The 24125-nt window shown below is 42.1% G+C and overlaps 2 protein-coding genes across 2 annotated transcripts in view; both read right to left on the bottom strand.

The window, feature by feature from the left end:
• The window catches only part of LOC129753343 (uncharacterized), a 783315-nt gene that overhangs the window by 218102 nt on the left and 541088 nt on the right, over positions 1 to 24125 (bottom strand). The window lies entirely within an intron of this gene.
• Positions 866 to 9998, bottom strand: LOC129758783 (vanin-like protein 1). Its single transcript, XM_055756402.1, has 5 exons — positions 9868 to 9998; positions 9007 to 9800; positions 1652 to 1898; positions 1274 to 1581; positions 866 to 1210 (listed from the first exon to the last, which is right to left on the bottom strand). The coding sequence occupies exons 1-5, from the start codon at positions 9919 to 9921 to the stop codon at positions 1045 to 1047; spliced, it is 1569 nt and encodes a 522-aa protein (XP_055612377.1). The 5' UTR covers positions 9922 to 9998; the 3' UTR covers positions 866 to 1044.

Raw genomic sequence — 24125 nt, 5'->3', positions numbered from 1 at the left:
CCATAAAGCAAATTACCTCCTCGTGTCACTGTGAAAAGCAAATTTTCGTTCACTGTTGAATTTTACTCGTGCGTGAATTATTATTCCTAAAAATTACATAGTTAGGTCCCTGCCTTGTGTCGTTTCCTTAAGAATCGATTAAGAGAGAAAATCTCTCTTTTACTCGAAAGGGTTTTACCCATTTTACCGAACATCGAAAACACGCTTAATGTGAATACTATATGAACATGATTTTTTTTAATTAGCCCCATACAAAAGTTTTTTCTCCATAAAAAATCTACCATTTGAAAGATGAGCCGCCAAATAACCAGACATTATGCAATTTTGGGTCACCCTTAAAGATGATTATATTTTGTAACATTTCTTGCTTCTAAAGCACTGAAAAGCAACCTTCACTCTTAAAATATAACTAAATCCTTAGCTCGTTTAATTATTATGTTATTGGAAGTAGTATTTAGGAAAACTGCTCTTTCACCGGTTTTAAGATGTTGGTTGCAGGAAGATACTGCTGAAAAACAATGTTTTTTTCTGATTTTTGCAACAGTTAGACTGTTCATAGGTGTGTTTCTTCAAAGGTATTATTTATTCAAGTTTTCTTAGAACATAAAAGCTATCTGCGAAATGTTCGGGTCCTAAATCGTAACCATTTTAAGTCCCAACTTCGGACCATCAACGGTAAGAAGATGTATGCGTGTTGTCTACCTATTTCGAATTGGCTTAGTTGCCGGGGACGGCTACGCATTTATCTTGTTTCAATTATGGTGCCACCACATTTTGCCTCCGTTATCACCGGTTAGCTAACAATCTTTCCAGACGGGAGAAGAAAATCCGTTGCAGAATGTCATCCTAGCGTGAAATGCTGATGTTGAAGAATTTTTTTTTGTTTTGCCAATCCTTGGAATATCAAAAGAAATAACTGATCGATTGAAGATTTTGGTCTGTTCAAGCATTTTTTTTTGTCCAACGAACCGTTATGTTATATTTCAATGACGAATTTTATTAATTATCACAACAAAACAGATATCATACAAAACAGTAAGGACATTAAAACAGAATTTTTAACAAAACTGAAACCGTGATCAAGATGTAACTATCAACGATTGGAATTCCCTTACTGACAAAAAAAGAGTACTCTCTACCCCATATTCCAAAAGTATACAAATCCGATCGGGGTTTAGTCATTTTCAAACTTGTCCTCTGATGATTTGATCTGGAAAAAAAATTAATACAATCGTTTCAACCGTCATAAACATTCATCAGTATTAAAATTTACCCATCAATCGCCACATCCTCGATGTTGAAATCAAATTCATCCACCTCTAGTGGCAAAATGCTGGAATCAAGCGTACTTGGTAGCAACATAAAATCGAACGTTTCTCCCTGGAACGTTCCTTCTATTTCAATCGAGTTGAAGCGTACTGTATTGACCAAATTCGTAGCATCCTCAAAGTGAGTTCCACAGCTGCTAATGGCATCACCAGTGCAAGCCAAAATGGTACAAATCTTTACGACACTTTCCCCAGCGGATTCCCCAAATCGACGCATTCCGGAAGCCACAGCTAAGCGGTAGCGATAGAATTTCTGAAATATTTAAAAATCAATTTATTTGAAAAAAAACTACACCAAATAGTTTTTAGACCAGAAAAATTACCTGACCCTGCTGAGGATTTGTGAAGGTATAATCTGCGGTAAAGTTGCAGCAAGTATCCTTCTGACAAAGTGTCTGATTGAAGTTAGCGTTTGATACCCGGGGAAGATCGGCATACTCGTAGGAATCGATCTGATCCCTGAGGAGAGCCAGTTTGGACATTTGTGCTGGTGTGTATTTTATGACGGGGTGCCGACTGATGGTTGCCGAGGGACGATCGATTTTTGGCACTTGAGCGATGTACAGTTTTCTGTGAATGTTAATAAAAATATATGATCAACGTTTTAGAAAGTTGCTTTATAAACAAGTCTGCAATTTGTGTTTAAATGGATCATGAAAAACGTGAAAAACATTCCGCTGTGCTTGCCAACGTCCAAACTGAATTCGCGAAGTTCAACGCTAGCCGGGAGAAGATTTCTGGAACTTGTCCGAACATTTCTTCGACCAAAGTTAGCCCATGGCCGAAGCTTGATAGCCAATCGATTAAACGACGTCGCATGAATCACCCTCTTAAAACCCCTCATGAGACAATTATGACTCCAGCAGTTGGCACAAGGGCAACGACGTCTAAGAGCATCGCGTTTGTTACACCTCCGGAAAAAAAGTTTTGGATCTTCTTAGCCAGACTTCAAAATACCGTGACGGTAGCTGATATCGAAGACCTTGTCAAGGACTGCCTATCCTGTGATGCTACTGAGGCACAGCTTTTGGTAAAAAAAGACTCCGACTTATCGCAACCCAAGTCACTTTCTTTTAAAGTCGGCGTTGACTTAAGCCTTAAACCCGCGGCATTAGACGCTAGCACATGGCCTGCTGGAGTGCTATTGCGAGAGTTCGAGGATTCTGGCTCGAAAAACCTGTTCAGACAATCTTTCCAAGTCCGCCATTCCCAAAAGGCTCTCACAAGCCAAGCTACACCGACAGCTGCACCCAGTCGATTTACTCCTACTGAGGGAACCGGTACTCCGGGGTTCTAACCCCAGCTTCTATTAGCGATGGATTCTCAGTTCACCCTACCCCGCTTCGACACGACGACGACAACCCTACATCTGCTCTTCTTCGCACCTACAATGGTTCTTTACCGGGACGCAACGAATTGGGCATTTTGGAGACCTCGGAGCATTTCGACTCAGTCGCGCTGATTCCGGCCAGCGTCATTAGTCGTCCCGGCCCTGAGTTCGATTGTTGTGATGCGGTTCTCCAGCCTGCATTCTCAGGCAAGTACATACGTTGTTTTAGAATCTTCCCATTGCGTGACGAAATGTTAGTTTCCAGCTGCTCAGACATGGCATGCTCTGACCTGAATCACCTGCTGCCTGCCTTCGAGTACGATCGTGTTACAGCTTTTTCATGGGCTTCTTCACCGGGACGCAACGAACAAGGCACTTCGGAAACCCCTGAGCACATCGACTCAGTCGCGCTGATTCCCGCCTGCGTCATCAGTCGGCTCTCCTCCTCGTGATGGACTCTCCCTTTCCAGTGCACTGCGAGCCTACACCGTGCTACGCCCACTAGTTCTTCGGCACGCTCTTTTCCAAACTTCGAAAATGTAGCATCTTGTACAAGGCCTTCAGCACCAGGACGCAACCTATCAGGTCTAACGGAGACCCCTTTGCCCTTCGACTCAGTCGCACTGTTTCCTGCCAGCGTCTTCAGTCATCCCGGCCCTGAGCTCGTCTGTGGCGCAGGGATTTTCCAGCCTGTGGACTCAGGCAAGTATGGCACTCCCGACCGGTTTTCTCCACCTGATGGTACTCTCTTTTCCAGTGTTCAGGGATCTAGCTCTGCTTCGGAAACTTTTGACTCAATAACCTTGTACTATCAGAACGTCGGAGGTAAGAACTCGTGTCTAGCGGACTACCTGCTCGCAAGCTCATGTTGCTGTTACGACATTGTCGGCTTCACGGAAACACGGCTGAACGACCGTACTCTTTCGAGCCAGATATTTGGACCTGACTATTTAGTGTTTCGTTGCGATCGCAGTCCACGTAATAGCAAAAAGACCATCGGTGACGGAGTGCTGATTGCCGTTAAGTCAGATTTCCCAGCGTTGCTCATCGAAGACAGTTCCCGGAGTGATCTGGAACTTGTATTGATCCGCATTGATCTTGGTGACCGTAAACTTTATACCTGCATACTGTATCTGCCTCCTGACCGCACGAGGGATGTTACCCTAGCTGAGTCTTTTTCGCGCTACTTATCTAAAGTTAGCTCTCTCTGTGCACCCGAAGATGACATTCTAGTGATTAGTGACTTCAATTTGCTCGGTTTGAAGTGGTGCTCCAACTCCGGATCCAGTACGCTCAACTTTTTTAACCCTATCGAACGTCATACTAGACTCCCTGAGTACAGCGACTTTGCGGTAGATTAACAGCATGACAAACGAAAACGGTCGTATGTTGTATCTCTGCTTTGCCAGCGATGGGACTCGTGTACCGTCCGTTGTTTTGGCTCCCGCTCCGTACGTTAATCGGTACACCATCATCCTGCTTTATTAGTTTCGCTCGATGTCACTAGACTTGCTCCTGTCGCAAAATTAGCACCCTTCTATCTTGACTTCAAGAACGCCGACTTTGACGAGATTTCTCGTACTCTGGTTTCCATCAATTGGGAATCTGAGCTCGACTTATCTAATCCCAACGCTGCGGCCGAAACCTTCTTGCACATCTTGAGTTACGTTATCGATCGTCACGTACCAAAACACACTACTGAAAAGAATATACGGACTCCTTGGTTAACGACTGAACTACGACGACTAAAGACGGCAAAGAGTTGTGCCCTTAGAAATTTTATCAAATCAAGATCCCTCCTATACTAAGGACATTTATCGTAGACTAAATTCTGTTTACAAAAAAGTCAGCAAACGTTGTCACCAAAACTATATAGCTCGAGTTGAGCGTGATTTCAAGTCCAGACCAAAATCGTTCTGGAAACATGTTAAAAGTCAGCGGAACTAACCTGGTCTGCACCACATGTTTCTGGATGACAATACGGCAAACTCTGATCGTGGAATCTGTGATCTCTTTGCCGAAAAATTCTCGTCTATCTATAATACAGCATCGACATCCCCCGAACATCTGGATAGTGCAGTCAGGAATATTGCGCCACTGGGCCTCTCTATAAAGAACATAGTGGTTGAGGATGCAGTCATCTCAAAAGCAGCAGCTAAGCCCAAAAATTCTTTCTCTACGGGTCGGGACGGAATACCTGCTACTTTCATTAAACGTTTCATGCCTGTCTTGCTGACTCCTGTTAGACTTATTTTCCAAGCTTCGCTTGACAGAGCCATCTTTCCATCACTTTGGAAGGTGGTTTCCGGTGTATAAAAAAGGTAACAGGAGAGATGTCAACAACTACCGGGGAATCTCGGCATTATGCGCAGTAGCCAAACTATTCGAATTGGTGGTCTTGGATCCGATTTTCTTGTCCTGTAAGAATATTTTTTCCGACGATCAACACGGATTCTTGCCCAAGCGCTCCGACAAACTCCCTAGCCGAAGAGGGAGAAAGAGTCGCCGCAAATAGAGATATCCGATTACATATCAGTTCAAAAGGTGGATTGAGCACTTCGAACAACTCTTCTGAGTCACGAATAGCGATGGCCAACAGAACCCACAGCTCGAAGCGCCCACAGTAAGTCGCATCAATTGCGTGAACTCGGAAGTACCCTCGCTGGCTGAAATAGAATCGACAATCAAATCCCATAAAGCACCTGGGATCGGTTGCATCCCTGCTGAAATGCTGAAAGCCGTTCCTGCCTTGTCAGCACAAATGTTGCATCGTTTTCTTGCTGACATCTAGGATAATGCCGACTGGATGCCGGGTATCCTCGTATAGGTCCTAAAGAAAGGAGACCTGAACGAGCGCGGTAGCTGGCGTGGCATAACGTTAATCTATACAACCCTCAAAGTACTCTGCAAAGTGATCCTGAACAGGATCCAGGAGAAAATCGACGCTTCACTCCGACGGCAAAAAGCTGGTTTCCGATCCGGACGATCATGTGTGGATCACATCACAACGCTACTAATAATACTGGAACAAATCGACGAATTTCAGGACTCTCTTCTGCTGGTGTTCGTTGGGTTCGAAAAAGCATTCGACAGACTTAACCACGAAAACATCTTAGCGGCTCTAAGACGACGAGGGGTTCCAGAGAAACAAGTCCATCTCTCACTCAGTACGAGACATTTTCGTGAAAAGTTTTGCACGATGGTATCCAATCCCGGTAATTCGTAATTCATCGTAATGGAATCGATTGCCTGTAGACCAAACCGAGGATTGCCGTGGAATCTTTCGACAATAGAGCAGCTAAACGACCTTGACCTGGCAGACGATGTCGTTGTCTGGTACGTTGCGTGTGTCTGTATAGTATACCTCCACCGTTACCGTTACGGAGCATCCTAGTCGAACGCGCCCTCTGCGACGAAGGCTGTGAGGATAAGAAAAGACCTTCTCCGAAGACAAACTCGTAGGGGAAGAGTATTTACGTCGCGGAGTACTCTCGGGTAGAGTGGTCTAACGTCGCCGTCGGATGAGCCACTCGAGTCGGGTAGGATGACATCACCGTCGGGATTCATCCTAGTCGCAAACGTTAAAGACCCGTACGTGTGCTGTTACAGGCGCGTTTCCAGGATAAGCTGCTCTCGATTCGGCCCACGGACGGGCAAAGAGGAAATGGCCTCGAGCTAAACCAAGCGGAGCCAAGATCTCGAGTCGTTAGAGGAGAGGTCATTGGTCTTTTGCAATGGTCTCGAACCGCGGCGTACTCCATGATGCTACGTACTGATGCACAGCATGGGCATATAGTCACAGTCACTGGCCCAACCTTTTAGGAGCTGTTGCAGTTCCTACAAAGAAAGAAGAAGAAGAAGAAGATGCACAGTATATGGCTTTCAATGCGTAAACGTCATCAAAATCCTTGGTGTTGCGACGCAGGAATCCAAGAGCAGAGGATCCTTTTTCAGAAGTAAGCGCGACATGTTCAGCAACTGTGAGCCTGTTGTCGATCTTCACTCCGAGGTCGAAAATAGACTTCACGCTCTCCAGCTTTACTCCGGTTAGTTGATAGTCAAAATAGATCTTTCTTCTTGCACGAAAAAAGTTTATTACCTTGCACTTCTTTTCGTTTGCAATCGTTTAAGCGGCACCACTCATCTAGTCTAGCGATGTCAGCTTGAAGCGTCAACAGTGTTACGAACCTTCCGGAAAATCTTCAGATCATCGGCGTATAGGAGTGTATCGGACTGAAGTATTGAGCACAGGTCATTCACGAAGATTATAAACAGCAGAGATCCGAGGCGGCTCCCCTGAGGAACTCCAGACGGTAGGGCGAACATTCGTGAGCGCGTGTTTCGTATTCTGGTGAAAGCCTGAAGGTCGGTTTGATATGACGCAATCCACTCGAGTGCCCAAGCCGGGAATCCTAGTCAATTCAACTTTGCGACCAGTATTTTGTGCGGCACACGGTCGAAAGCTTTGGCAAAGTCAATATAGAATGAATCCACCAGGCAACCTTTCTCCATGCTTTTATTCAGTGAACTTACGTAGCACATTAAATTTATAACTGTTGACCTTTTCTTAACGAAACCATGATATTCCGAGATCAAAAATTTAACAGCGGCATACATTCGCTCGTGCATAATAATTTCGAAAATGTTTGACATTGAATTTAATATCGATATTGGCCAGTAGTTTTCCACGCTGTGAGCATTTCCGGATTTGTGTACCGGAGAAATAGCCGCAACTTTCCATGCATTAGGAAACGATCTTTTTTATGCTTTACTGCTAAGGTTCGGACGCGCATTACTTAGATGCTCCCCGACGAAGGAGTCACCCTACACCGGTTGCGGCCTGGTGCTGGTTCCAACTCCTCTGCAGGGCAGTCATGATCCGTGTGAACCCATCGCTGACTACGCGCCAAGTATTGGCATTCTCACACATCCTCCGCACGATGTTGCCATGTCCGGTCCGCAGGCGGAGAGCATGTTAGCGCGTACCACTTCGAACCACTACATGCTCTGATGACTCTACTGTGTCTCCGCAGGTTGGGTAGAATGGTGAGGCCACGTGTACGAACCGATGGTGGTACTGCAGAAGCATCCTTGACCAGTCAAAAACTGTGTCATGCAGAAATCCACCTCTCCATGTCTCCGGTCCATCCGGGATCCGACGTTAGGGATCAAGCGATGTGTTCACCAGTCACGTTCCGAGCTGTCCCACTGGTGCTGCCAGATGAACATTGAAGCCTCTCTGACATGTTTCCGCACACCGGGCATGTGCCTGTGCTCGTAGCAGAAGATATCTTCCTCTATCAAGACCGAGGTGGGCATGACTCCCGTCACAACATCAGCAGGTACCGCGGACACCGTCCTGTATGCGCTGATCTTACTCGGTTCATCAGCCGCTGCACACTGCCTGCTCAAGGCTGCCTTCCAGACTGCCGCTCCGTAACGCAAAATGGACGAGGACACACTCACCAGGACCCTCCTTCTGCTGCACCGGATTGCCGAGTTATTCGACATGGCTCGTGAGAGGGCTGCTGTCGCCATTGCCACTCTTTTACAGGCGTAGTCGACGTGGGCCGAAAAAGGTCAGCCGGTCGTCGATCATCACCCCCAGGTACTTGATCGCACGCTTGGATTCGATTGCGCACGGCCAACTGCAATCGTCCCTGATTGTGCTAATATCAGGTTGGTGATCAGCACTATCTCGGTCTTGTGGTGAGTCAGACGCAAGCACTTGGAGCGCATCCAACTTTCCACCTTCTCAATCGCTACTGATGGGCCCGATGCCAGGAGAACCACGTCGTCGACGAATCCCACAAGTCTTACTCCCGTGGGGAGACGCAGTCTTAGCAGGTCGTTGTAGACAATGTTCCACAATACCCGGTCAAGTATCGATCCTTATGGAACCCATGCCGAGACACTCACTGTTTAAACTTTTCATATTGAGCCGTGCAATCTTTCGTATCAAGTCCCTCAGCACATTGGGCACAACAGGTCTGTTCTGTCTGGAGACTTTTAACCTTTGTCGAATTGATTGAATTAATTCTCTTCGAGTATTTACAAAAATTCTAGTATCCGATTATAAACTGACAACCATATTTTTTTTAAAATTAAAAGGTATTTATGTTTGTTTTTCGCAAATTTAAAAATTGGTATCAAGATTAGAGCAAAAATAGTCATAAAGCCTGATTTATGCTATCAAGTTATCTAATGAACTTATCTCTACGCATTGTTCGTCTACTTGAAAAAACCAAATCCAAATGCTATCTTTAAATCTAAATCAATGAACGATGAATTTAACCTCATCATACCTTGACCGTGCCAAATGAATGTTTTCCAAAATTGTATACTCACTCTTCAGCCTGATAATTCATCACCGAAACGATCCTTCCTCGCCTGCCAGCATAAACGCCAGTTCCAGTGCTTCCTGCTTCCGGAGAACTAATACCGGCTGCCAGCAAATTGACGTTATGTCGATAAGCCCATCCTTGTTGAAGCTGAGCAGCTGTCAAAAATGGAAGCCCAGAAAACCATTCCGCCGGAAACACAATATCGGTGACGTCAGTTAGCTGGCCCAAACTTGCAGCCGGTTGTCCAAAAAGAATATCAAAACTAGTTATCAACCCCATACGAACACCAAAATCGGTGTCGAAAGTAACCGTTTCATGGGAATGCGTCACATTGACACCTCGCTCCCCATAAAGATTAGATTTCCGATAACGAGCTATGACGAACCCATCTCGATCGAACACTACGTTTGTATTGAACCGATAAAGACCATCCTCTGCACAGTCACGCCAATCATAACTCTCGGGGCAGTGAGATGTTTCAATTAAGTTCACTACCAGATATTTCTGACGTTGTCGAGCTATACAGGATAGATCCCGAACGATCGGGTCGTACATAAGATGGTTGCAAGGGGCTAGATTGTCACTAGGGCTGGGCACGAAAGAAGCCGTCTCAATGGTGTTGAGACCGTATTCGGGAAACACTATTATATCCACCGGATTCGCATCGACCGAGTTGATGATTCGTTTGTAACGATCCAAGGCTTCAGCAGTATATTCGGCAGGAGTTTTCACCGATCGATCTTCTATGCTAAACTCCACAACACCTGCCCAGTAGTGGTCTGCATTTGGATCAGATTGCTGGAACATAATTCAAATCAACAACGTTTCAGATCCATACAAAAGTAAAAAAAAAAATGAGATTCACCTGTACACTTAGGGCAACCGAAAAACAAATTATGATCAAAATTTCTTTGACCATTTTCGAGGATTACTGGGTTACCACAAACCGTTTGTTGTAACTCGCTGTTCGAGACTAAACCAAACCCCAAAAAGAATGCTCTGAAAAGGGCCCAATTGGATCCCCGTTATCTACTGAACGTTTGGCTGATTCGACTGGGATAGAAATAAGCCGCTTATCTCAAGTAAGCAATTGATTTATCAATAAGCTGTTGAAAAAAAACAGCCGATTCATGGTATCTCTTAAGGCAAACAATTCATCAGAAAATGCATGATTCAGTGTTATGCATTGTTTCTGGTCACGTTAATTTCGTTTTCAACAGCCATATCAACATTGTTGGGTTTTCTATTGGTAGATAAGAGGATTGGTGAAGATATTTTTGGTGAACTCAGATTTATTCATCAAACTATACAAAACCTTTCTAATCATTGCTTTATTCGTGGGAAAGGTTATGTGAGTAATGAATTTCTTCGGTTCGATCATCGTGTGAGAACAGAGTGGAACTGATGCTGAATATGTCTATTTTGTGTTAGTCAGTGGAGGCTCTGCTCCGAAGAAACTGATGCATGAAATTTTCAAGAGATACGTTATTGTATGTCGAATCAAAACGAGAAGAGTAGAATTCATAATGAAATTAAGAAGTGAACGGAACGATAAAAACTAATCTGATGATGAAAGGGTTATCTGAACCGTTTTTTTTTTCGAGGCAGTGAAAGCAGTGTGCAGTTGATCGCCAAGTACAAACCACCAAAGCCTAACCATAAACGTGACCAAAGAGCTTTGTACATGTGCATTAGGGTGGCTCTTAGCTGCGGTGAAATCAGGTTTGATAAAGCTTAGTTCTTTTAGAAATGGGACAGTTACGAATGCCTGTATCTCAAAAACCATTCGTTTGAACCAAATACTTTCTATGAAGAAAAAGAAGGCAATGTTATAAGCTTTCATGAAAAAATTTGAAAAAAAATATTTACCGTTTTTTGTTAAAGGAATTTCTACTTTATTCTTGGTATCTCCCATTGGCCGGCGCACACTTTTTTCAGTCATGGTATGGATCAGTTTCCCCAACTTATACTTCGTAAAATCTATATTTTAGGTGGCTTCACCCTCCTTCTTCAATTTCTGATACTTTTTGGTCCAATACTTCTCTGGAAACTGGAAACTGGAAGCATTTAAGTGAATACAGTTGTTTCGAAATGAACAAATTTGATTATTTTTGACCACATTTTGGAACGTTTTTTTTCGGTACCGGTTTTACAGCTTAAGAGCATTGGAACTATCAATAAATGGTTTTTTGAGGTTGGATTTCTATGAGTCATCACTAGGCAACACTTTCAGCTTATCGGAGAAAATTGTTTTGGACATTTCAGCGATCTACCCTTAGTTTTTCGTTTATTGAAAAATAAAAATGCTGGTATGAGACTTCCCGAGCAGACTTTTATGGCAAAATTATAGCAAATTTTGCTATCACGCCCTGAGAGCCAAATGTGCTCTCATTTTGCTTGACATAAGGTGGTACACAGCAAAAATGAGAGCACAGATTTCCATATATGGTTAGCAAAATGATGCCTCTTTTTGCTAAAACTGAAACCTAAACTACACCACGTTTTTCGAGAGCTTGGAGAGCAAAATCATGCCAATATAAGCCATCAAATAAATTCCATTGGCAGCAAAATTTGGCCTCAATATGCTCTCAAAACTTTCGTAAAACGAAGCATCGTTAGGCTTCAGAACAAGCAAAATTTGACAATACTTTGCTATTCATGCGTACGAAAATTTTGCGCTCCTTTTAGCTGTGTACCATTTTATATTAAACAAAAATTAGAGCAAATTTGAAACTCGAGGTGTGATAGCAAAATTTGATTTAAATTTGACGCAAAAGTCTGCTCGGTTTATGAATATTGTCTTCTTATAGGAAACTACGGAAGTAAAATGTCAATGTATTATGAAATCGCCTTCAGTTATGCAAACAAAAGTAGATATTCATGATACATTTTGGTGATAATAATATCGGCTTTGTTTCTGCAACTTTTTGTCAAAGTAATGTTCATAGTACATTAGCGTATGACGCCACATGGTAAACGCCTGATTGTATGCTGTGAACGATTAACAGAAGAAGAAAAAACCTTCATGTTCATAATTCATTGTATACATTAAGGCGTTTACACTATGAAGATTGGAATATAAAAATCAGACATTCGAGTCAATTAAAAAGGTTGAAGTTCATAAAACCTACTTTCGAGATAACAAAGTTTAATTTTGAGATGAAAATTTAAAAAATAAATTTAATTATGAAAATAAGAATTAATTACTCAAATAAACTAATTTTGCACCGTTCTGTCTGCTTATTTGGCTGATATTATGACATCACGTTAAATAAGATTGTATGCAACGATCATTTTAGGAAAATAATACTTTGAACCATCACTTTCACAGACTTGCATACCGTAACCGTTACCCATCGAAACCAAGGGTACGGTTTTCTACAAATTGTTATAGTTATACAAAAAAAAATCAAGCAAGTTATAGTTGCTTTATATTTTTCAGAATTTTGAATTTCTCAGAATTTCTTGACTCTGATATCTTTTTTTCCTAACATAAAAATTAAAATTATAAGGTAGGTCGGTATACTTACGGTTTCGGTTTACTGAAGTACTAGAGCGTTTTAAAATTGAATCCTGAGTGGCGAAATTAAACCATGATTTGGTCATCATCCGTACAGCACACCAACACTCCTGGCCTGAACTGTGGAGGCACTCTTCAAGAGTTAACAGGGTCCACTTATAATTGCCAACCTCCTTTGGTGATAGCTTTTTTTCATTTGGGATGGTTTTCCGCTCAATAAGCATTATTTTCAGTTGCTTTCTCTTTTGAATACTACTCGGAATATATCTCGCGAGATGGCACCTGGACGTTTCATTTCCTTGGTCATGAGCTAAAAAATGAAAATGATTTTAGTTTTGTGCTTTGTCCTAAGTCACTTACATTTCATTTCATTTATTATTTCGAGGGCTCTATCTCCTGTCAACTTTCGGATACATCCAAGGAATCGAAAGTACTATTTTGAACAACACAAAGAAAATAATAAAAACTGGTGGCGTTTCAAAAACAGGTTTTTGAAAAGACCAGAATAAAAAGTTACTTGTCTTAACTTACCGTATATCCAAATGAACTGGAATTCAGCAATCTGCAATTCAAATAAAAAGGTGCGTATCAGAGTTCCGCAAGAGCTTCCAGCCTCCGGCCAGCTCGCTGCTCACAATATTCCGCCAATCCATTTTGCCTCTGTTGTTTATTACGGAGCACTTTCCGGAAGCTTCTAATTTACTTAAACCACCGATAATTGCCGGCTTTCGGTTTTTCCCGGCGGTTTGGGTTTAAGGAAGAATCTGAAATCTGAACGTTGGTTTTTCGAGAGTCAACGCAGGTTTAGCCAGAAAGGCGAATTTACCGGGTTTAGCCGAATTCCATTACCGGTTTCAGCAGCTCAAATTTAAACAATTCCGAGTGGATTTGAATTTAAACTCAGATTGATTGGACCTGGAACGGTTGACGGAACGGCAGCTACTGATTTGGCTGAGGTTGAGCCAAATGTGAAACCACCGGATCCAAACTTAAACCACTGGAGCGTGTTGTTGTTATTGTGGTGGCGGCTGGCTCGGGAACTGATTTCGCTGTAGCTGTTCAGAGCTCGATATATGTTTTTTTCAATATTTGTCGGAACAAAATTGACGGACCTGATGGAAGAAAAAAAAAATAAGTTCATTCTTAATCTTTAATAAAAGCTTACAAAGATCACCTGATTGATCAAATCCTCCGATGCGTTCCAAATTTTACTATCGGTTACTTTGAATAATCGACACATCTATACTGTTTTCCACACACGAAAGCAGAAAGCTACCGGACTGGCAATACCCTGCTTGCTACAAAATCCATCTGCCTGGTCACATCGTTGGTGTACTACAGCCAGATTTCTCCGGTTTTCGGAGCTCAACAAGCACAATTGAAGATGACTCATGATAACGTAATCCTCTTATGGGGTAACAGTTCGCAAGTCCTGTTTGTTTACAAAATTTTACGAACGATCAGAGGTGCCAGGTGTTCTGATTAATCAGAGTTTGTTCTGATCAAGGTGGGTATATATTCAGGAGGTGTTCCCGAACAACGAATTCCCGATTCAGCCATTTTGGCTATGTAGGCTATGCAACTATGCGGAACTCATGAAGTTTGTTTACCAACAAACCACAGAAAAGCTGAGCAAAAAGTAAACAAACTCATTGAGAGCCCCGCTCACTCCTCGCATACTTACTGTGAAAGTCGGAGAACCTAGTGTATCTAAGAACCTTGGTTCAGATTATCGAGGGACCGTCCTGATTTTTCAAAAACTCTCGAGTTGTGCTGATTTTGTTAAAATAAGTCCTTAAAATGTCCTAAATATTCCTGATTTTCATATAAACTTCTAAAGTATAATCGAATTTGTAGTTAAACTATGAGAAAATTGAATAAATCTGTTATAAAATAGTTAAACCCATTTAAATATATTGTCGCTAAATCCTTAAACCGGAGTTTTCGTCAACATCTGCGACGGCGACATCACTGACGACATTTCATATTGACCAGACATCTGTCAAACATCTCACGAGTATCAGAACCAAACAAAAGAAAGGGTTGCCGATTGCCGAAGTGTTTGATGAACTGTTCATCGCGGTTCATCGTCGCTGGTTGGCAAAGTTGCGAACTGCTAATTATTTCCATAAATCAAGAGGTGACCTGAAAATCCTGATTTTTAGCTTCGCGTTGTTCTGATTTTTGACGAAACCACCTGGCACCCCTGTGAACGAGAAATGGAGCGCAGCGAATTTTTTTGTGTAGCTGCACGGTCAAGAAATGGAACTCGAAACTCAGTTTGAGGATAGCAAAAAACCAAGTTCCATTTTGTAAACTAAATTTTAGCGCATACACTTTGCAATTGGGTTACTTGTACAGCAAATGATGCTTTCATTTTAATTTTATGATTGCCAAATTCTTCAAAATGTACTCTGTCAGGATTGTATTTAAGAAGAAAATGACAGCTCCATTATGCCTAGTTATGCTATCAAATTAAATTTTTCACTGGATTTGGCTTGTTAATGAAAAAAAAAACGTTGATACCAAAATGATGCCCATTTTTGCTGTTAGTTCAATTGTACACCAAATTATGCTAACCATTTGCTGTTGATATCTTATTGTGGTCTTTGCTTGCTGTCAGATAAAAATATTCGATACCATAATGATGCCTCGTTTTGTTATCATGAAAGAATGTACAACAAAATGTGCTATCAGTTTGCTGTTGACAGCTTTTTAAGGTATCATTTTGCTATTGATTTGGGCATCAATGTCTGCTCGGGTTGACTTCCTTGGTGATCCTCAACCGTTGTTGCCGATCATGTGCTTCACTCCAATGCTTGATTTGAACTTTGTGGACATTATTGACAGTGTTTGCATACTTATCCACCAAAAAACTCAGTAATTCTTTGAATAACCACCGGTTTTGTCAGCTATCAATTTGATAATGACGAACTTTAAAGGAAACTGTGCAAAATTATTTTTTTCTTTTTCTCTTACATCGTACATATCTCAAAAACGCGTAAATTTTAAATTTTGAAAAAAATTGGTCGAATAGTACTTTTTACAGGCAAAAAAATGCTGTTAAAATTTTGAATATCCAATTACTAGTTAACGAGCTATTAGCAAATGAAAGTGTCCCATTTCTAAAAGAACTAAGCTTTATCAGGACCATCTCGGTTTTGTGGTGACCCAACTGCAAACTCTTGGAGTGCATCCAGCTCTCTACCGCTTCTACAGCCTCTGAGGCTCTTAGCTGGACGATTTCTGTTGAGTAACCCGCCCCCTCGTTAGTAGGGGAAGAGGGGGCATAATGCCCACGTTAAAAAGAAAGCCTTGGTTTAGAGTACATTTTAAATGATTAACTTTAATTTGTATTTGTGTTTGGAAGTTTGGTTAATTTTTTGTAGTAAGAGTAACTGGAAGGTCAAAAAAGGCCACAAATTTAATGAAGTTTGAAGAGTAGGATTAAAATTAGATTTCAGATTCAGTAGGGGCATAATGCGCATATGTGTGTACCTAATCGCGCCGTTTAACCTTTAATAAATGTTTATTGATTCATGTGCCTCCGAAAGCGTTTGCCAGGTAAAAACACTTCTATTCTACTTCACAGATGGAAAAATGTATTGCTACGCGCAGTGCTGCCAGATATATTGAAATTCTTGTGAATAGTTAATTAAATGATTATTAAATTTAGGAATTTTAAATATATTCGTTTATATTCAAGTTATGTTTTCCAATACAACTTATAAATATCTTTAAAATTGTTGCGATGAAACTGCATATAAATTAAAAAAAAAATATGATACATGCTTAAAGATAAACGGACATGGCGCGTTTTGCCCTACCTAGACATGTTTATTAAAACTCGTTCAAAATAACAGAAAAAATAATTGAATAAAGAAATTTTTCGTTTTGTGATGATTTTCAAGACCAATGTTCATCATTCAAACAGATGTCAGGTAATTTCTTTTGCTGATAGATGCCGTAATTCCTTACAAAAGTCAAGGCACAAATTGCAAGGAATATGGTTTGAAAAATATGTTTGGATTTTTGCAGGGATTTATCACATATTTGATGCTTATTTTTTGTACAAAAGGTTTCTACTATTAATTAGAAGGGAATAACGCACAGAATTCATAAAATAAGTGTATATCTAGCTAGATATCGCAGTGGAGCGTTTCGTCCACACTGGGCATTATACCCCCAGTTCCCCTAGCACGACGTCGTCCGCAAAATCAACCAACTTTACTCCCTCTGGCAGGCTCAATGTCAGCACCTCACCATACGTAATATTCCACAGAATCGGGCCCAGTACCGACCCTTGCGGCACTCCAGCTGTAACATCCATTTCCTGAAATCCTTCGCTCGTCATGTATAGAAGCTTGCAACTCAGTAACATTGTTTTGTTTTTCTATAATTTAAATTGATGGGTCGGAGTTAGGTTGTGAAATTGTTAACAGCTAGCTCAAGGCAACGCAACGGTGAATTCGAATTTGAACACGTGGATCAGCAGCGCAGAGTTAGGCGAAACGAAGAACGTACATGGGTTTGACGGCTTGCGTACGCTTATAACGCAGCGCCGCAAGATTCACGCGTTTTGGAAGAACGCAAGCAGAGCCGAGCCGAGGTTTCTTGCTGAATCACCAAGTGTCTTGGTTTCCGGCGGCGATTGAGGACGGACGTATTCAGTAAGTGCTCCGCAAAGTGTTGGGACAACAACAAATTCCCACGGTCCGAACAAACATCAGCGTTCAAGTTAGCCAGCTCGAGTTTTGGACCGATCATCGCCGCAGCCAGAGACCAGCTTGGACCGAATACCATCTCCCGTGTGTGCGTAACCGTCATACGCGTGGCTCGATATTTTGGTCGGCATTCCATCGAGCCCGAGGTGTGCGCCAGACCATCGACCGCCAGCCTGGTGTGCGTAAAACAACACTACGAGGGGCTTGGTCAGTCTGGTAGGCGCGTCCCAATCGAGAGAGAGATCGTATCATCCCGCTGGTAGTGCGTGGCACCGCACTATTTCTTCCGTCCCGCCAACACGTCTCGTCCGAGTAAGGCGACTGTTCAGTCAAAAACCCCGAGGTGCGCGCTAAGCCAAAAGCGCGTGGTTGGTCTGCATAGCCAAGGAGAGAGAGACCGAACCGACCAGCCGTGCCGTGAATGTGGTGCCTGAAACCGCCCTGCTTCCGTCCCATCCAGGCGTTGCCGGGCCCGTAGCAACCAAGACGACCCGATCGAGTGAGACGTAGGAATCCACCCATCCGAAAACTCCCGCAGCCTAACATACGCCCTAAGACCCAGGAATAAAAGAGGCCTTGAGCGCCCAAACCCGTTAGTCCCCGTGGCTTTAGACCAGGGACTGGGTGTTGCTGAGTAGCCCCTTCTGGGTTGACCCGTTCCTGGGGAAAAAGCTGGTTCTGGAAATAGCTTTCCACTAATATGCAGAAATATTTCGGTATCCTCATTTTTATAAGCGAAGAAGCAATCGCTTCCCAGCTGACACTATTGAAGGCGTTGCGCACGTCCAATGTTACTACCGCACAAAAATGGTCCCTTCTTCTTTTCTTGAGTCTGACTTTATCAGCCGTTTCGATGACAGTTCGAATGGCGTCGACTGTGCATCGCCCTTTTCGGAAGCCGAATTGATTGTTGGACAATCCGCCTTCGCCCAGGGTGTACCGCTGGATACGATTCAAGATCACCTTTTCCAGAATCTTTCCAACCGTGTCCAGTAGGCATATTGGCCTGTATGCCGATGATGGCTTCCTCAATGGCTATCCTGGTTTGAGCAGCAGAACCAGCTTCTGCCGTTTCCAAATATCTGGAAACATCCTTTCCTCAATAGTAACGATCATAACATTTCGGGAAAGTCCATAATCGCAGCTTTAACCCGGAGCTTTTACCAGCTGAAGGTATTTTGTGATGTCGCGCAGTTCTTCCAACTATATTAATTCCTCCTCGCTCTTATCCCAGTCGTGTGGGACTTGTGGCCAGCTACCGACATTATGTTGAGGGAACAGCGCTCTCGTTATTTAACCCAGTTTGCTGGGGCACATTTCAGGTGGTGTGCTACAGCTTTTGTTTTTTGCTATAACTATCCTGTAGGCATCACCCCATGGTAGGTCATTGGCATCCAGGTAAAGTTTCCTTAAACATGCCTTTCTTTAATTGACTTGCAGAGGTTTCTTTTCGCATTTTTGAAAAGCGGCCTGCGCTCTTCTCTCCCATTTGAGTTCGTGCGCCAGCTTCAGTCCACCAATAAACTGGTGGATTTGGGTTTTCACGATTAGCTCTCCTTGTCATTGCTGCGTCACAGTGTGAGTACTTTCCTCAGGCTTTCCGCCGACAAATTAGATTCTTGAAACCCTTGACGAAGACATTCCGGTCAAATTGTTTTGTCCTCCAGCGTAGTTCACCTGTCGTTACCTCTCCTCTGACTTACTGTGCACTTTTACCCACACGATAACGAATCGCCAAGTGGTCACTTTGAGTGTAGTCCTCGCTCACCCTCCAATTACTTGTCCATCTGGTACTAGCAAATGTGATATCTATAATGGATTTACGTACCTCTCTATGGTATTACCTACGTTTGCCAGGTCCCCATTCAGCCTTGCAAGTGCTTCAAGTAGACTCTGTCCTCTGGCGTTCGTAAGCGAACTACTCCATTCTTGGGCCCACGCATTGAAATCCCCTGCGATAATAACGGGGCTTCGGCCTGTGAGCAACTCGACTATCCTATCCATCGTAGCGCAAAACTTCTCCAAGGTCCACCTCGGTGGAGCGTAGCAGCTACAGAAGAAGATCCCATTAACTTTGGCTATCACGAAGCCTTCTTCATTCGATTGACCACTTCTTGTATGGAAACTTTCCTGTCACCCCTATTGAGACCAGATTGGCACTAGCGGTTACCCAATTTCTGCCATTCAGGGCTCTATAATAGGGGTCTGCTACTAACGCTATGTCTAGCTTCTCCTCCACCGCAATCTGTCGCAGAAGCTGTTGTGCCTCGTGACTGTGGTTGAGGTTGATTTGGATTACTTCCAAGCTCTTGGTATCGCTGCTAGCGCCTTTTGGTAGGCAGAACACCTTGGGTTGTCAGTTACATGGTCACCAGTGCAAATAAGACACTTCGCCGGCTTACTGCAGCTAGCCGATATGTGACCGGATTCCCCGCACCCCCAGCATAATCCTCGTCTGTCAACTCCCTTGCAATCAAACGACTTGTGGCCGTACTCCATGCATCGAAAGCATACCTCTGGTTGCTGGGAGATGGTTATCTGACAAACTGACCATCCCACCTTTAGCCGCCTGCACTCGAGTGCTGCGTTGGCTGCTACCACTGGAAGCCTCACAATTTCAACCTTTGTTCCGGATCTGGGAGGACTCCGTCTCTGGATCTAGATCTGATCTTCGCCGATCTTTCACTGGTCGACTAGTGCCGTCCTGACTTCATCTTTTGTCGTTATTTCGTCGAGGTTTTTGATACGGATGGTCACTTCGTGACATAGCCTTCGGCTTCTTGCCTAGAACTTCCTCCGCTAGCACCTTGAAGGATGCACTCTTTGTTGCTGAACTTCGTTTCAACTCGAGGATCATCTCGCCGGAACGAGTACGACGGATCCTCCTTACGTATCCACCAAGTCCAACAAACTTGTCGTCGGTTCGCATCTGACAAAGCACGTTCGCGTACGTACTCTCAGGCGCCTTAACTACGATAGCTTCACCTTTTTCCCTTACGCGGCTTCGTTGCTTCTTGGGCTTGGGGTTTGTTTTCGTAGCTCTCTCCTTACGGTGTTTACGCGTCACTGTCTGTCATTCGGAAGGCGTTACCTCGTTGGGCTTGTCGTCCTCGCTTTTCAATTGACCAGGGTCCTGCCAAACCATCAGGACTCGGGCCCTCTTCTTTACAGTGCCAGGTTTTGGATCACCTGGCGACCCTCGTTTCCTCTTAACAATCTTAGAGCTTCTCGGAGTAATGAGCTTATTCCTCACCGTTTGAACGAAGGCATCGATCCGTTTCGAGCGACTGACATTCGCCTTAGAGGGTTTCTTCGTCTCTGTTCCTCTACTAGTAGCGCTGCCATTTAGCGCTCTTACCATCTCTAGGACTGCTTTGTTAGCTTCTGTAAAAAGAGCCATAGCCTTTACAAGCTTGTCTTTGACCTCCTTATGAATGTTTTGCTTGCTAAAAACCAAGCTTGTCAAAGCCTTCATCTCTATCATCGCTTACTTCATTGCCTTCATTGCCTAGACTCCTGTCACCGGACGGATTAGGGTTTGCTCCCTTCTCCGCACTCTCATCCTTCTTTCTCTTATCATTATTAGTTTTAGTATTTTGAATCATTTGTGAATACCACGAGTAGCTAGGGAAATATACGGTCGACTGCGTCAGTGCCCTGCTTTAGCGCAGCAAGGACTACAATACTGTGGGGTTTGTCCCGGTGCCCCACAGGCTACCGGTATCGACTGACACAAAAACAAAATTGTTAGTACTTACAGTTTTTCCGGACCTGATCCTTCGCAGCCACATTTGAACAAAACCAAAATCGATTGTTTTGGGTTCGTTCTCTCTTGTAAATTTGCATATTGAGAACAATATTTAGCAGTTGACAGTTGATGATGTTGTCATCATGCACGCTAGACTCAGCCAACACAGTTTGTGGTTATGATTTACCCTGCAGTGTTGGCAGTTTATTCTGGTTGGTTAGCCCAGAATATGATAGTTTGTTAGAAAGGATTTAGAGTTGAGAATCACTTAGGATAATCCCCAAGATTGTAATGGCTATAGGTCTAAGTTAGCTTGTAAGGACTTGGAACAGAAATCAATAAATGGTATCTCATTTCCAAACAAGACCTTTGTTGCTATTTAAATCATTGAAATCAACAAAAAGAAAAATTTAAATTTTGGCAGGGCATAGCGTGTTTTAGGAAGGTAAAATTTCTATTGCTTTGTTAGCTTTTTGTGTGTTACGAGAAAAAAAAATAATCAAAATATTCAAAAATGAATGAAAAAAGTGACCAAGTTTTCTTCAGTTTGAGGTAGGTTCTCTTATTCCTACTTCCAACAAAGCATATGGAAAAGGATTTGAAAGGGCCTGTGGTAAAAAATTACTCATATTCGTAAATTTTGAACATCATGTTTATGCGGTAACACATGTCCTGATCCATATCAGCAAGAATACGTGAAATGGATCTATGTTTATTTATGATTTTGAGAAAAACGCGTTTGGAAATTTATAACCTTTTTTAAATTGCTAATTAGAATTCACGAGGAATCCTTCATGTCTGTATGATGAAAACAGTGCGTAGGATCATTCTAAAAATGTTTTATCGAAACTAGGGTATTATCATGAAAAATAGCTCGCAATTGTTTATAGAACCTATCAGAATGGGAGTAGGCTTAATAGCGGCACGTTATCCAAACATACGGGAAAATTGTGCCTAATGTCCTATACACCCTTTACTTTGTACTGTATATCTTATATGTGTGAGTTAGATGGAGATAAAATTTCCCCCATTTTTTTGACAAACGCTTATGGTTCTCTCTATAGGAGTGAGTGAGTAGCTTTCCGCATTCTTCCCCCTCTAATGTTTTGCATTTGTACCGTTTGCTTTTTTATGGAGTAAACGGTTTACAAAACAATTTATGTGAGGATAATGTCATTTTATGGCTCTAAATTTTATGGATCCTTTGCTCAAACGGCATTAAAAATCTTACGAAAGCTGATAACTAAAAAAAAAAGTAGTGTGAAGTAGACCTCATATTTGGCTGTTTTAATTCCAATGGAAACAGGTTTGGTTCAGGTACTTTGTGTTTCATACCCTTTTCACATGTTGGTTCTGATATATCCGGGCTTAGGTGAGATATCAAGAGTTCTGTTTAAAACTGTTTTTTTTCTGTAAACTCTATTAAATTGAAATCGACAGAGAACCGTAATGATTCAAAACATTTTAAACTTTTCTAACCAATAAACAAATTAGAAATCCTTCCTCATAAAAATTTCACGAACAACTCTGTAGGCAAACATCAAAGCGAAAAAAACACAAAAAATGCAAATCTGCCGAAGATGGGAAAATTGTCGATTCAACTAAATTGAGCCCCACAAAGTAATGTGGCAGCAGCAACAGTTTTATTTGCGTCATCTCAATCATCGGAATGTGTACACAATTTTCTCCTTGGTTGCCACATGTTTGTTGGAAATTCAACCCCCAACTTCCCCCTTAAGTCAATTCGTCTATGAAAAACAAAGTTTTATTACTAAATCTGCTGCTGCTGCCGGTGAATTTTTTTCGGGTTCTCCAATTTTGGACTCCCGAAGGGGGTGTTGTACTGGAAAAAGCAGCAGCAAAAAATGCCGCACACATACAAACATCAAATCCAAATTTCCATCAATCGCAAATCACCGCTCGCTTGCTCGTTCGTCGTGTGTAGCCTGCAATTGCTCTCCTCGTGCCAAGGATTTGTTACTTTAGTGCTTCTACGAGGATTTGTGTTCGATTCTCGCGGCTACCTAGGGGAAAGTGTTCCTAAATACGCCTAGCAGATTAAATGCGTCGTTTGGCTGACAAAACAACATATTTAATCAATGCATTTTGAGGGAAATACGCTTTCAACTTAAGGCAAGAACGAGTATTATGAATTTACTAGTTCAAATAATTTAAAAAATCATACAAGGTGTTGATACCTTTCGATGTAATAATTTGATCCTGTATGTAAAATGCCTCTATCCAAAAAATAAAACAGGTAGAATAGAAAAAAAATTAAGAACAAATACAGACCCCGTTCGGTTTTGGCAACATCCGATTTTGGCAACATCCAATTTTGGCAACATCGATTTTTGCACATGTGCCAAAATCGAACGGTTTTTAGAAACAACATTCCCTTTTAGTTTTCGCTATAACAGGACCAATATATTTTAGATTAACACCATAAATACGTTTTTACGTTCTGAAATGGTGATGAAATACAACAAACAAAAACAAAAGTTTTTTTTTAATTTATAAAATACTAAAAAATGACAAATGGTGTAAAATTCAAAAGTTAAAAAAGAATTCAAACAAAAGACTAAAAATTACAAAATACAAATAAAAATGATAAAGAACGACAAAAACAGCAAGCATTACAAAAAATAACCAGCATTAAAAACAAAACAAAAATAGTGCAAAATGCATCAAAAACATGTTAAAAATAAATAAAATATGACTTAAATGGTCGGAAATGGACTAAACATGAAGTTCATAATAATAATAGATTTTTTTTTAAATGAGAGGATAAAATTTAAGACAAAAAACCGTTCGATTTAGGCAACATTCGATTATGGCAACATAAAATGATCGAGCATGTTGCCAAAATCGAACGGGGTCTGTATCAATGAAACTTCGAATCAAACTCTTACCAACTTTTCAAGAGAGAATGACTTTAATTTAATTTCATGAAATTATAAAAGACTTAATTTAGAAAAAAGAACAACTCCCAGAGGAACTGAAATTTTTCTTAAAACATAAATTGGTTTCCGCCAGCTAAGTCCAAGATGGCAGCCCCATCGCGGGATAGGGACTTTAGGCTAACAACCTACTGCTCCCGATTTGATGACTGGGACCAGGTGAAGACGCTGGCT

Source organism: Uranotaenia lowii, chromosome 3 (assembly GCF_029784155.1).
Source record: "Uranotaenia lowii strain MFRU-FL chromosome 3, ASM2978415v1, whole genome shotgun sequence".
Lineage (NCBI taxonomy): Eukaryota > Metazoa > Arthropoda > Insecta > Diptera > Culicidae > Uranotaenia > Uranotaenia lowii.
This window is presented reverse-complemented; position numbering and strand designations above follow the sequence as displayed.

What these genes read in the sequence shown, in the direction of transcription:
- LOC129758783 (XM_055756402.1), bottom strand. Translation starts at nt 9,921, where the DNA reads ATGGTCAAAGAAATTTTGATCATAATTTGTTTTTCGGTTGCCCTAAGT. An exon ending in CGGTTGCCCTAAGTGTACAG is followed by an intron (nt 9,801 to 9,867) that starts GTGAATCTCATT and finishes ATTATGTTCCAG; the next exon opens with CAATCTGATCCAAATGCAGA. An exon ending in GAGGATGTGGCGATTGATGG is followed by an intron (nt 1,211 to 1,273) that starts GTAAATTTTAAT and finishes TTTTTTTTCCAG; the next exon opens with ATCAAATCATCAGAGGACAA.